This window comes from Eimeria necatrix, genomic scaffold, assembly GCF_000499385.1.
Source record: "Eimeria necatrix Houghton genomic scaffold, Enh_scaff72, whole genome shotgun sequence".
In the NCBI taxonomy this organism is placed as follows: Eukaryota; Apicomplexa; class Conoidasida; order Eucoccidiorida; family Eimeriidae; genus Eimeria; species Eimeria necatrix.
Genome location: NW_013654545.1, coordinates 10001 through 22500, shown reverse-complemented (window position 1 = coordinate 22500; position 12500 = coordinate 10001). Strand labels below are relative to the sequence as shown.

General features: G+C 60.8%; 3 protein-coding genes across 3 annotated transcripts in view; 1 reads left to right on the top strand and 2 right to left on the bottom strand.

The window, feature by feature from the left end:
• Window positions 1–557: 557 nt before the first annotated feature.
• On the bottom strand, window positions 558–3501 carry ENH_00073200 (hypothetical protein, conserved; the record flags this gene model as incomplete). Its single annotated transcript, XM_013582705.1, has 2 exons — window positions 558–948; window positions 1220–3501. The coding sequence occupies 2 exons, from the start codon at window positions 3499–3501 to the stop codon at window positions 558–560; spliced, it is 2673 nt and encodes an 890-aa protein (XP_013438159.1).
• An 884-nt stretch (window positions 3502–4385) lies between these two features.
• On the top strand, window positions 4386–6998 carry ENH_00073190 (hypothetical protein, conserved; the record flags this gene model as incomplete). The annotated part of the gene is made up of 1 exon (XM_013582704.1): window positions 4386–6998. The coding sequence occupies one exon, from the start codon at window positions 4386–4388 to the stop codon at window positions 6996–6998; it is 2613 nt and encodes an 870-aa protein (XP_013438158.1).
• Window positions 6999–7341: 343 nt separating this feature from the next.
• Window positions 7342–12500, bottom strand: part of ENH_00073180 (hypothetical protein, conserved) — a gene marked incomplete at both ends in the record, with an annotated part of 9541 nt that continues 4382 nt past the window's right edge. The window contains 7 exons of the mRNA XM_013582703.1: window positions 7342–8110; window positions 8325–8449; window positions 8697–8835; window positions 9069–9907; window positions 11125–11424; window positions 11641–12159; window positions 12290–12444. Coding sequence (XP_013438157.1) covers window positions 7342–8110; window positions 8325–8449; window positions 8697–8835; window positions 9069–9907; window positions 11125–11424; window positions 11641–12159; window positions 12290–12444 — 2846 coding nt within the window. The remainder of the gene's footprint in view (window positions 8111–8324; window positions 8450–8696; window positions 8836–9068; window positions 9908–11124; window positions 11425–11640; window positions 12160–12289; window positions 12445–12500) is intronic.

Sequence of the window (12500 nt, the reverse complement as noted above, 5' to 3'; positions counted from 1 at the left end):
TGAGAATAAAATGGCTTTGTTTTAGTTTTTCTTTGCTGCAGATAAATAAATAAATAATTTATTTATTTATTTATTATTTATTTATTTTATTATTATTTGTAGACACAGGTAGCAGCTGGAGGGGACGGCAGTTTTGCTGCTGCAGCAGCAGCAACGCAGCCGCAGCAGCAGTTGCTGCTGCAGCAGCACTGCTAATGCTGCTGCAGCAGCAGCAGCAGCAGCAGCAGCAGCAGCAGCAGCAGCTTGAGCTGAGCAGATCAGATCTTGGGCTTTTGACCCCTAATTGCGCTTTATTTGCATTTAATTTTGATTAATTTGGATTTAATTTTAATTAATTTGCATTTTATTTTAATTATTTTGCATTTAATTGCATTTTTATTCGCATTTTGTTTCGAACTCGACCAGCACTTCTGCTGCTGCTGCCTCTGACTTTGCTGCTGCGGATTTCAAACTTCTGGACTTCAAATTAATTCATTTTGGATTTATTTTTTCAATTTTTAATTCTTTTTTAATTTATTTATTTTAATTTTTAATTTCTTTTCCATTTAATTCCAATTTCAGACGTTAGTTCGCCTTTTAGAGGCCTTCGGCCGCTGCATGCTGGGCCGGCGGGTGCCCTGCTGCTGCTGCTGCTGCTGCTGCTGCTGCTGCTGCTGCTGCTGCTGCTCGTCGTTGCTGCTGCTGCTGCAGCGGCGTGTTCCTTTTGTTGCTGCTTTCATTGCTTCAGTTTTAAAATTAGCTGCTGCCTGATGGCCCCACCGGGCTTCAGGCGCAAAGGCACAGCTAGTTCCTAGCTGCTGCTGCAGCAGCTGCTGCAGCAGGAGCTGCTGCTGCAGCAGCTGCTGCTGCAGCAGCGGCAGTAGCAGCTCCAGCTGTAGCTGCTCCAGCTGCTGTTGCTGCTGCTGCTGCTGCGGCTGCCGCTGAACTATGGGGCGTCCGCAGGCCGCCCTGAGATGGGCTTAGTCCCGCAGCAGCTGCAGCAGCAGCAGCAGCAGCAGCAGCAGCAGCAGCAGCGACAGTGTCTAGACACACAAAACGCAGTAGTCTCTCAGTGAGCGCGCGTGCTCCTGCTGCAGCAACCGCTGCTGCTGCTGCTGCTGCTGCTGCTGCCGCTTGCAGAGGCTGCTGCTGCTGCAGCTGCTGCAGCAGCAGCAGCAGCAGCTGCTGCTGCTGCAGCAGCAGCAGCTGCTGCTGCTGCTGCAAGCGCTACGAAGGCCACCAGGCGTGGCTGTCTTGCTGCAGCAGCTGCTGCTGCTCCTCGCTGCTGAGCTGCAGCAGCCGAGCGATGACCGGCAGCAGCTGCTGCGCTGCTGCATCTCCTTTTTGTTTAAACTGCAGAAACTTCAGCAGCACATGCTTCAGATACTCTACATTCAAAGCCATGCTGCTGCTGCTGCTGCTGCTGCTGCTGCTGCTGCTGCTGCTGATGCTGCTGCTGCTGCTGCTGCTGCCGTTGGGCGTTTGCGGCGGCGCAGTGGGGGGCGCAGTGGGGGGCGGGGGTGGGGGTAGAGCGTTGCTGCTGCTGCTGCTGCTGTTGCTGCTGTTGCTGCTGCTGCTGCTGCTGCTGCTATTTAGGGGCTTCAGTTCCTGCTGCTGCTGCCTCAGCCTCGCAACTTCTTGCTGCAGCTGCAGCAGCAGCTGCTGCTGTTCTTCTTGCTGCTGCTGCAGCATGTCGCGCTGCTGCTGTACAGCCTCGAGCTGCCGCTGCTTCTCAAGCAGCGCTTGCTGCTGAGGCAGCTCGGCTGCTGCGTCCCGCTGCTGCTGCTGCTGCTGCTGCTGCTGCTGCTGCTGCTGCTGCTGCAGCCGCTGCCGCAGCCTATTAAGGGCGGCCTCCTTGCTAAGAAGAAGCGTGCGGGCTTGCTCTCGGTGTCTTTCCAAGTCTTGCTGCTGCTGCTGCAGCAGCTGCTGCTGCTGCAGCAGCAGCTGCTGCTGCTGCTGCATTATGCTGACTTCCTCCTGCAGCCCGTCAGCTCGCTCCTTTTGCTGCTGCGCCTCTTGCTGCAGCTTCTCGAGCTGCTGCTGCATCAGCTGCTGCTGCTCTTGAGTCATTCCTTCGCTAGCAGCAGCAGCAGCAGCAGCAGCAGCAGCAGCAGCAGCGCCTCGCTCACTGCTACTGCTGCTGTCACTGCTGCTGCTTCTGCTGCTGCTGCTGCTGCTGCTGCTGCTGCTTTCCTCCGAGGTGCAGCCACCTTCGCCTTGCATGTTGGGAGCCCCATCTTGCTGCTGCTGCGCATCGGCCGTTGCTGCTGCTTGCTGCTGCTGCAGCGCGCGGCACCTGCTGCAGCCGGCTGAGGCTTCGCTGCTGCAGGCGTCTGCTGCTGCTGCTGCTGCTGCTGTGGCTGCAGCAACAGCCTTGCGCTGCTGCAGCAGCTGCAGCAGCAAAGCCGCCTTTTCCCTGGTGAGTGAGGCCACCTGCTGCTCGAGCTCGAGAAGGCGCTGCTGCTGCTGCTGCTGCTGCTGCTGCTGCTCTTGCTCCCGCTGCTGCTGCTGCTGCTGCAGCAGCAGCTGCTGCTGCTGCTGCTGCTCCTCTCGGGTGCTGCAGGACCCCAGCTGCTTCTCTTCTTCTAACTCGAGCCATTTGCGGTGCAGCAAATCAGCAGAGAGCAGCGGCGCAGCGCGAGCAGCAGCAGCAGCTGCTGCTGCTGCTGCTGCGTCCCCCGCAGCAGCAGCAGCAGCAGCAGCAGCTACCAGCTGCAAAGACATCTCTCGGGGAAACAGCAGCAAACAAAAAGAAGCAAGAGCTCCTCTGTCTGTTTCGAGCCGCAGCAAATGGGCAGAGAGGCGCTGCGCGCACACAAAGACATCTATCATTTTGCTGCTGCTGCTGCTGCTGCTGCTGCTGCTGCTGCTGCTGGAGGGGTCCGCAGCAGAAGCAGCAGCAGCAGCAGCAACTGCGAGGCTCGCGTCCACCACGCCGAAGCGCTGCAGCACGTCCAGCAGCAGACTGTGTTCCTGCTGCTGCCGCTGCCGCAGCTGCTGCAGCTGCTGCTCCTGCTGCGCTGCTGCTGCTTCCAGCTGCCGGTTTCGCTGCAGCAGCAGCAGCACTTCGGACTCCCGCTGCTGCAGCTGCCGCAGCAGCACGGGCCCGTCCAGGTCGTCTAAGTCCTCCTCTCGCTGCTGCTGCTGCTGCAGCCGCAGCTGCTGCAGCTTCTGCAGCAGCTGCTGCTCTTCTGCTCTTGCTGCTGCTGCGTCAGCAGCTGCTGCTGCCGCTTCCTTTCCATGCCCGTCTTGTGCAGCAGCAGCAGCAGCTGCTGCTGCTGTTGCTGCGCCATCAGCAGCAGCAGCAGCAGGAATGAAACCAGCAAGGGAGTGGAGAAGATCGCTGCTGCTGCGGGCCCCTGCATGCAGCCGCGCAGCAAAAGAGGCGAAGCTCTTTGCTGCTCCTGCTGCTGCTGCTGCTCCCGCTTCTGCTGCTGCTGCTGCTGCTGCTGGCGCTGACGCTGCAGCAGAAGCAGATGGAACTGAGGCAGAACCAGCAGCTGCCTTCAAAGACAAAGACATTTGCTTCGAGTTCAAATCCAGCCTAGGGTTTAGGGTTTAGGGTCTAGGGTTTAGGGTTTAGGGTTTTAGCTCCGCGTTTTTCCCAGGTTGCTGCCTGCTGCTACAGCTCTCCGCTGTGCTGGTGCAGCCCTTGCTGCTGCTGCTGCTGCTGCTGCTGCTGCAGCAGCTGCTGCTGCTGGCACTGTTGCCACAAATTCACTAAGCGACGGACAGCCACGGGAGAGCAGAGGCGGCAGCAGCAGCAGCTGCTGCAGCTGCTGCAGCAGCTGCTGCTGCAGCGGCGGCAGCAGCAGCTTCTGCTGCTCCTGTTGCTCAGCTGAGCTGACAATGAGAAGAGCAAGACTTGCGTCTATAGAGAGGAAACTGCCCGTTTTGCTCTTCCAGTGTTGCTGCTGCTGCTACTAGTGTTGCTGCTGCTGCTGCTGCTGCTGCTGCTGCTGCTGCAGTCGCCTGCGTTCGAGTCTATAGACAGCTGCACCACTCATCTCCGTCTCTCACGGATCTGCAGCTCTAAATTTGTATGAAAGCAACTCAATAGGCAGGCTCTAGCCCATGCAGCAGCAGCAGCAGCAGCTGCTGCTGCTGCTGCTGCTGCGGCTGCTGCTGCCTGCCAAGACCGCCTGCTGGGGCCCCCTGGGGCCCCACGCTGCTTCATCCGGAGGAGAGCAGCAGGCACTGCTGCTTAGCTGTGTCAAGATCGCAAAATAGCAGCAGCAACAAAGGCAGCAGCAGCAAGTTTGTTGCTGTTGCTGCTGCTGCTGCTGCAGCAGTCAACGACCCTTGCTCCGCCAGGGCCCCTCAAGTCGCAGCAGCAGCAGCAGCAGCAGCAGCAGCAGCAAATGCTCCGTATGAGCATTAATTGAGTTATATAACTCATTAGAGGGATGCTGCAGCAGACTGCTGCGTTGCAGCAGCAGCAACAGGCGCCACCGCTGCAGCAGCAGCAGCGACAACAGCAGCAGCAGCAGCGGCAGCAGCAGCAACCTCAGCCAGAACAATCAACAACAGAACCGCAGCAGCAGCAGCAGCAGGAAGAAGCTGAAAGGCCACAGCGGCACTCTCTGCTGCAGCCGCAGCCTTCGCCAGCGCAGCAGCAGCAGCAGCAGCAGCAGCAACAGCAGCAACAGTTGCTGCTGCAGCAGAACGACTTGCTGCTGTGCCATCCGCTGAAGCGGCTGCTGCATCTTCGGGCAGCAGTAGAGCCGCAGCTGCTGCAGTTCTTTGGTGTCCCTGTGCTGCTGCTGCAGCAGCTCAACGCTGACAACTGCTGCTGCTGCACTTCTTGTTGCTGCTGCGGGCTGCAGCAAACGCTGCTGCACCGTCAGCAGCAGCAGCAGCAGCAGCAGCAGCAGCAGCAGCAGCAAGAACAGCAGGACCAGGAATCTGGGAAGGTCGAAGGGCCCAGCAGCAGCAACAGCAGCAGAAGTAACAGCAGCAACAGCAAGAGCAGCGACGGCAGCACCAGCTGCAGCAGCACTAGTTGGAGCAGCAGCAGCAGCAGCAGCAGTAACAGCAGCAGCAGCCGCACACATTTTCCTGCAGCACCGTCTCTGGCAGATGCTGCGGCAGCAAACGCAGCAGCAGCAGCAGCAGCAGCAGCTGCTGCAGCAGACTCTGCAGCTTTCAAGTCACCGTGGATGAGAGATGCAGCAAGTCCAACAGCAGCAGCTGGGCATCCCTTTTTCGCTGTTTCTGCTGCTGCTGCCGCTGCTGCTGCTGCTGCTGCTGCTGCTGAGGCAGCAGAACTAGACGCCTTTGCTGCTGCAACGAGCACTGAGTGCAGCAGCAGCTGCTGCACTTGCACTGAAGCAGCAGCGGCAGCAGCAGCAGCAGGAAGCACGGGCAAAAGGAAGCGGCTGCTGCTGCTCACGTCCCGAGCAGCAGCAGCAGCAGCAGCAGCACTTGAGTGCAGCAGCAGCAGCAGCAGCACCAAGTCGGAGGTTCAGCAGTATGCGCAGCTGCTGCTGCTGCGCTCGCAGCTGCTGCTGCTGCCGACCCCACAGCTGCAGCACGGAAACGTTGTGGTCTTTGCCTGCGACTGGCTGCTGCTGCTGCAGCGGCTGCTGCAGCAGCAGCAGCGCGGCGCTGCAGCAGATGCAGCAGCAGCAGCAGCTGCAGCAATTAAAGGAAAGCAGGCAGAAACTCCCGCTCTCAAGCAGAGCAGCAAAAGGTTGCTGCTGCTGCCTGCTGCGCTGCCGCGGCAGCTGCTGCAGCTCTTTCGCTTCGTGCTGCTGCCGCTGCAGCAGCAAGGCTTGCTGCAGCAGCAGCAGCTTCTGGCAGCTTTCAAAGGCTATTTGCTGCAGTGGAGGCGGCGGCGTTTGGCCGCTGCTGCTGCGCTTTCAGAGGCAGCAGAAATAGCAGCAAATGCAGCAGCAGCAGCAGCTGCTGCTGCTGCTGCCGCAGCAGCAGCAGCTGCTGCGGGACCTGCCACGCAAACCTGTGGCCGTAAGCGACAGAGGCAGCAGACAGCATTAAGAACAGGAACAGCAGCAGCAGCAGCAGCAGCAGCAGCAGCAGCAGCAGCAGCAGCAGACCATTCAGCAGAAGCAGCAGCATCTGCAGCAGACCGTTCATCAGAAGCAGCAGCAGCAGCAGCAGCAGCAAGAGCAGCGCAGCAGCAGCTTAGGGACGTGCAGGCAGCAGCAAAGCGGCTGCTCTCCCTTGCAGAGGAACTTGCCCTCTGGCGGCTGATGAAACTGCAGCAGCAGCAGCTGCAGCAGCTGCAGCAGCAGCAGCAGCAGCAGCAGAAGCAGCAACAGCAGCAGAAGGGCGGCGACTGCGGTTCAACAAATGCCGCTGAGCCGCTCAGCAGCAGCAATAGCAGCAGCAGCAGTAGCAGCAGCCGCAATAGCAGCAGCAGCAATAGCAGCAGCAGCAATAGCAGCAGCAGCAATAGCAGCAGCAGCAGCAACAACGGCAGAGCTTTCGATGAACTGAGGCAGCAGCAGCAAAAGAAACAAGAGGAGCTGCTGCTGGAAATGCTTAGAAGCAGCAGCAGCAGCAGCAGCAGCAGCAGCAGCAGCAGCAGGACTCTCTCGGCCTTTTGCTGCCCCAGCAGCAAGTTGCTGTTTGGGGGCCCCCACAGAGTTCCCTGCGTATTATGTGCGCAGCAGCAAAAGGAAGCTGCTGCTGCTGGTTTGCTGCTGCTGCTGCAGGGCCTTGGTTTGCTGCGGTGCCCCCCCCTGTCCGGGCAGCAGCAGCAGCAGCAGCTGCTGCTGCAGCAGCAGCAGCAGCAGCCGCTGCTGCTGCTGTCGCTGCCCACTATCGGGCCCCTGTGCCTGTGGCTGCAGCAAGGGGAAGCAGAGCTGCTGCAGCGGCTGCGGCGGACGCAGCACAAAGAGCTGCTGCTGCAGCAGCTGCAGCAGCAGCAGCAGCAGCAGCCCCTCAAGGCCTGCGGCTTGGGCCTTCGCTTTTTGCTGCTGTTTTTGATTGGCTGCGGAAGGCTCAGGTGTGTCTCGCTGCCTCCCACCAACCAGCTGCTGCTGCAGATCCCCTAAATTAGGGTTTAGGGTTTAGGGTTTAGGGTTTACGGTATGTCTGGACACACGCCGCCTGCAGCAAAAGCAGCAGCAGCAGCAGCAGCAGCAGCAGCAGCAGCAGCAGCAGCAGCAGCAGTAAAGACTTTCTTCTACTGTCCAGCCGACTTAAAAAGTTATTGGTACAAATCCCTGGGGGCCCCCGGGGGGCCCCCTAGGGGGCCCCCTGGGGGCCCCCCTAGGGGGCCCCCTGGGGGCCCCCCGAGGGGCCCCCAGGGGGCCCCCCAGCAGACTCCCTGGGGGCCCTCGGGTTTGCTGTTGGGGGCCCCCCAAGATGGTATCTAGGCTTGCTAAGGAGCAGCAGCTACATGCCAGCTGCTGCTGCTGCTGCTGCTGCTGCTGCTGCAGTTGCTGCTGCTGCTGCGTCTTGCTGCAGCCGAAAGGGCGCGGAAGACGCAGCGCGGCAGCAGGTGAGAGGCGCTCCAGCAGCAGCAGCAGCAGCAGGAACTGCAGCAGCGGCTGCTGCTGCTGAGCCCGAAGAAGGTTTGCTGCTGCTGCTGCTGCTGCTAGTACTTGCACTGCCGCTGCTGCTGCTCGCCAAGAGCTGCAGCAGCTGCTGCTGCTGCTGCTGCTGCTGCTGGCTGTGCCACAGCAACAAGCCCTTCTGCTGCTCCAGCGGCACCGAATAGGAAGAAGCTGCTTGTCTTGCTGCTGGTGGCGCTGCTGCTGCTGCTGCTGGTGGCGCTGCTGCTGCTGCTGCTGCTGCTGCTGTTGCCGGTCTTGTTGCTGCGCAGTGTGGGGCGTAGCTGCTGCAGCAGCACTGCTTTGCTTGCTGCTGAGGAGCCACGCTGCCGCTGCTGCTGCAGTGTAGCCTGCTGCTGCTGTAGTGTAGCCTGCTGCTGCTGCTGCATTGGAGCCTGCTGCTGCTGCTGCTGCATTGGAGCCTGCTGCTGCTGCAGGTGGTGCTGCTGCATTTCAAGCTGCTGCTGCTGCTGCTGTCACTGGTGCTTCGAGCTTTACCGGGGAGGCAACTGCTGCTGCTGCTCTTTGCTGCAGCAGCAGCAGCAGCAGCAGCTGCTGCTGCAGTCCTTCTTGTGGTGCCGCCGATTGCGTCTCTGAGGCGAAGGTTTTCCCTTCAAACAGCAGCAGCAGCAACAGCAGCAGCAGAAGTGCAGCAGCAGAAGCAGTGTCGAGGTGCAGCAGCAGCAGCAGCTAATCACATCGCGCAAAGTAGCAGCAGCAGCTGCTGCAGCAGCAGCAGCAGCTAATCACATCGCGCAAAGTAGCAGCAGCAGCAGCTGCTGCTGCAGCAAGGGGTAGAGAGCCCCGTAGCAGCAGAAGGCTCACCTCTCAGCTGCTGCTGCTGCTCGTCGTGCTGCTGCTGCTGCTGCTGCTGCCTGGCGCAGCTCTTGCTGCAGCGTCTCCACTCTTTGCGCCCAAGAGCCTTCCTTTTGCTTCTGCTGCCGCTTTAGCTGCAAGTCGTAGCAGCAGCAGCAGCACAGCAGCAGCAGCAGCAGCACAGCAGCAGCAGCAGCAGCACAGCAGCAGCGGCAGCAGCAGCAGCCATAGATGGAGAGTGGAAGCAGCATCTGCTGCTGCACAGCGAAACCGATGACGTGTCTGCTGCTGCTGCGTCGGCTCGCACGGAGAGCTGCTGCTGCTGCTGCTGCTGCTGCTGCCGCTGCTGCTGCTGCTGCTGCTGCTGCTGCTGCTGCTTACCTTCTCGAGCTCAAGAGCAAGGGCCTTTTGCCTCCGTTCCCGCTGCTCCAGCTGCTGCTGCTGCTGCTGCAGCAGGCGTTGCTGCGCCGCGACGTCTTGCTGCTGCCTGCGAAGCCGCTCCTCCTGTTGCTTCAAAAGCCTGCAGCGGCAGCAGCAGCAGCAGCAGCAGCAGCAGCAACACTGGGAGCAGCAGCAGCAGCAGCAACACTGGGAGCAGCAGCAGCAGCAGTATGAACAAAACCCTCTTTGGTTTGCTTCGCACTCAAGTAATGCCGCGCAGCAACAATAAAGAAATATATGCAGCAGCAGCAGCAGCAGCAGCAGCAGCAGCAGCAGCAGCAAGAGTTGCTGCTGCTGCTTCAAAGTCCTCACCTCTCTTGGCAGCGCGCAGTTACTTGCTGCTCAGCTAGGCGTTGCTGCAGCTGCTCTTGCTGCTGCTGCTGCTGCTGCAGCTCTTGCTGCTGCTTCTGCTGCTGTCTCTGCTGCTTTTCCAGGCCTTCCATGAGATCGCGTATAGCTGCTGCTGCAGCATCCTGCTGCAGCAGCAGCAGCAAAAGCTGCTGCTGCTGCTGCTGCTGCTGCTGCTGCTGTTGCTCACCTGATTTTGCACTTGTGCGGTGCGCACGTCTCTCTCCATCCGTAGCAGCAGCAGCTGCTGCTGCAGCAGCTGCTGCAGCAGCTGCTGCTTCAGCTGTTGCTGCTGCAAAGTGGAGTGTACTCTCAGGAATGCTGCTACTGCTGCTGCTGCTGCTGTTGCTGCTGCTGCTGCTGCTGCTGCTGCTGCTGCTGCTGTTCGCTGTATCAAGGGAAACACGTTGCAGCAGCGCCCTCGCCTCCTCCACAAGATGCAGCAGCTGGGAACCGCTGCTGCTGCTGAATTGACTCTGCTGCTGCTGCTGCTGCTGTTGCTGCTGCTGCTGCTGCTGCTGCTGCTGCTGCTCTTGGAGATCTCTCCCGGTTGGGGTTGTGGCTGCTGGGGTCGGCCCGTCGCAGAGCTCGACAAGTCTGCTGTCGTGGCCCTGCAGCAAATGCTGCAGCAGCAGCTGCTGCTGCTGCTGCGGCAGCTGCTGCTGCAGCCGCAGCAGCCTGCTGCTGAGCGTCACTACAGGAGGCGCCACTAGGCAGTACTCGGGGGCCATCCTAGCAGCAGCAGCAGCAGCAGCAGCAGCAGCAGCAGCAGCAGCTTCTGTTGCTTCGGCATGCAGATCACCCTGCAGCAGCAGCAGCAGCAGCAGCAGCAGCAGCAGCAGCTGCAGCTAGATGCATCGGGGGCCTCTGCTGCGGCTGTCTAGGCTTGAGCCTTCTGCGGGTCTTCCGTTTGAAACAAAGAATTAAATCTCATTATTAAATTAAAAATAAAAATAAAAATAAAAATAAAAATAAAATAAAACTAAACTTCCAGCCAGTCCAAACTGTGCAGCTCTCCAGGTGTACAGACACCTCACCGCAGCCACCAAGGCCTCGCAGCCGACAGCCGCAGGCGGCCCCTGGGGGCCCCCGGGGGCCCCCGGGGGCCCCCAGGGGCCCCCCGGGGGCCCCCAAAGTAGCTAAAAAGGGAAAAGATTTAATAATTGCTTGTGGAATTGTTTTAAATTGACAAAATATGCAAACAGCTGTCGAAAAAACGAAGAAAAAGCAAAAATATGCAAGTCCACGGGGGCCCCAGGGGCCCCCAGGGGGCCCCCGGGGGGCCCCCGGGGGCCCCTGGGGGCCCCGCTAAGCAGCAAACGCAGCCTTCTTAAGCTTCTCAGCTGCTGGGGGGCCCCGGGGGGCCCCCCGAGCTTCTCAGGCCTTTCTGGGGGCCCCCAAAAGGGCCCCCGGGGGCCCCCAGGAGGGCCCCTGGGGGCCCCTCCAGCAAAAGGACCTTTAGGGGCCCCCAGGGCCCCCAACTGGAAGGGGGGGCCCCAGTCTAGGGGGGCCTCCAGCTAATGGGGGGCCCCCAAGGGGCCCCTAGGGCCTCTGGGCTGTTTGGGGGCCCCCAGGGGGAATGAGGCCGCAGCTGTAGACCCCTTCCCCCCTAAACCCTAAACCCTAAACCCTAAACCCTAAACCCTAGTCGTGGGCCTCAGGGGTCTACGGCCCGCAGCAGCAGCCCAAAAGCCCTCAGCAGCAAATCGTCTTCGGCAGACCACAAACACTCAAAGGAAACCCCAGGAGACCCGCAGAGGAAGGCCGACCGTTTGCTTCTCTGCAGCAGCAGCAGCAGCAGCAGCAGCAGCAGCAGCAGCAGCAGCAGCCTTGAAGCAGCGCGAGCACGGCTACTGGAGCGCAGCACGTGTCGCTGCAGCAGCAGCAGCGCCAACGCCCACAGCCAGCAGGACCGCCTGGACCCCCAACAGCAGCAGCAGAATCACAGCAGCAGCAGCAGCAGCAGCAGCAGCAGCAGCAGCAGCAGCAGCAGCAGCAGCAGCAGCAGCAGCAAACTCACCCTCTTCCACTCCCTGACAGCCCGCCCCAGTGCAGCAGCAACACTGGGGTGTCTCTGCGACAGCAGCAAAACTGTCCGTACAGCCCGCAGCCACAACCCCACACTTTCATCAGCCCCAGGGGGGGCCCCCAGGGGGGCCCCCAGGGGGGCCCCCAGGGGGCCCCCCAGGGGGCCCCCCTGGGGGCCCCCCTGGGGGCCCCCAAAGGCCCCGGGGGGCCCCCGGGGGGCCCCCGGGGGGCCCCCCAAGAAGTCATCAGGAGAGTCGGGCCGCAGCAGAACAATTTGGCGCGCTAGAGAGTGCTGCAGCGCAGCAGCAAACCCTAGAGGAAACCCTAAACCCTAAACCCTAAACCCTAAACCCTAGCGTGCTGAGGGGGGAGCGGGACGCTTCTGCTGCAGCTGCTGCAGCAGAAGTGTGCTGCTTCTGCTGCAGCTGCTGCAGCGCAACTCCCCTCGACGACAGCAGCAGCAGCAGCAGCAGCAGCAGCAGCAGCAGCAGCAGCAGCAGCAAATTACCCAAATCGGTTCTTGCTGCTGCAGCGGCACGATCTGCTGCAGCTCTGCTGCGTTGCAGCGAAGGCCCACGAGAGCAGCGCAGCAGCTGCTGGCGTCTGCTGCCCACAAGAAGCAGCGCCGCAGTTCTGTCTTGCTGCTGCTGCTGCTGCTGCTGCTGCTGCTGCTGCTGCTGCTGCTGCTGCTGAAAACAGAGAGGAAGGGCTTTGGCTCCTGCAGCAGCTGCTGCTGCAGCGCTGCCACCTGTGCCAGGGTCTGGGGCGAGAACCCCGAAGCGCCAGCGACTGCTGCTGCTGCTGCTGCTGCTGCGCTGCTGCTGCTGCTGCTGCTGCTCAGCAGCAGCGACAAAGCCTGGTGTACAGACACTCCAACTCTCACACACAACTCTGCTGCTGGTGTTGCTGCTAGCGGCCCCACATCAGCAGGCAAAGGGAAGGGACAAGGCGGCAGCTGACGGGTTGCTGGCATGCTGCTGCTGCTGCTGCTGCTGCTGCTGCTGCTGCTGCTCGTTGTTGGCGTTGGCTGCGGCGCACAGACGCAGTCGCTGCAGCAACTTTCTCACGGCCAGCGGCAGCAGCAGCAGCAGCAGCAGCAGCAGCAACAGCAGCAGCAGCAGCAGCGGCGGGAGAAGCAACGTGGAAGGGCAGCTCACGCCAGCAGCAGCAGCGAGCTGCTGCTGCAGCAGCTCCAGCTGCTGCTGGTGCTGCTGCAGCAGCAGCACGCGCTTGTAAGGGTCTTCAACAAGGGGCGACAGAAAAGCAGCAGCAAGCAGCGAGCTGCAGAGGCACCCCAAATCGCCGGCGGAAGCTGCACACAAACCCCAAACCCTAAACCCTAAACCCTAAACCCTAAACCCTAAACCC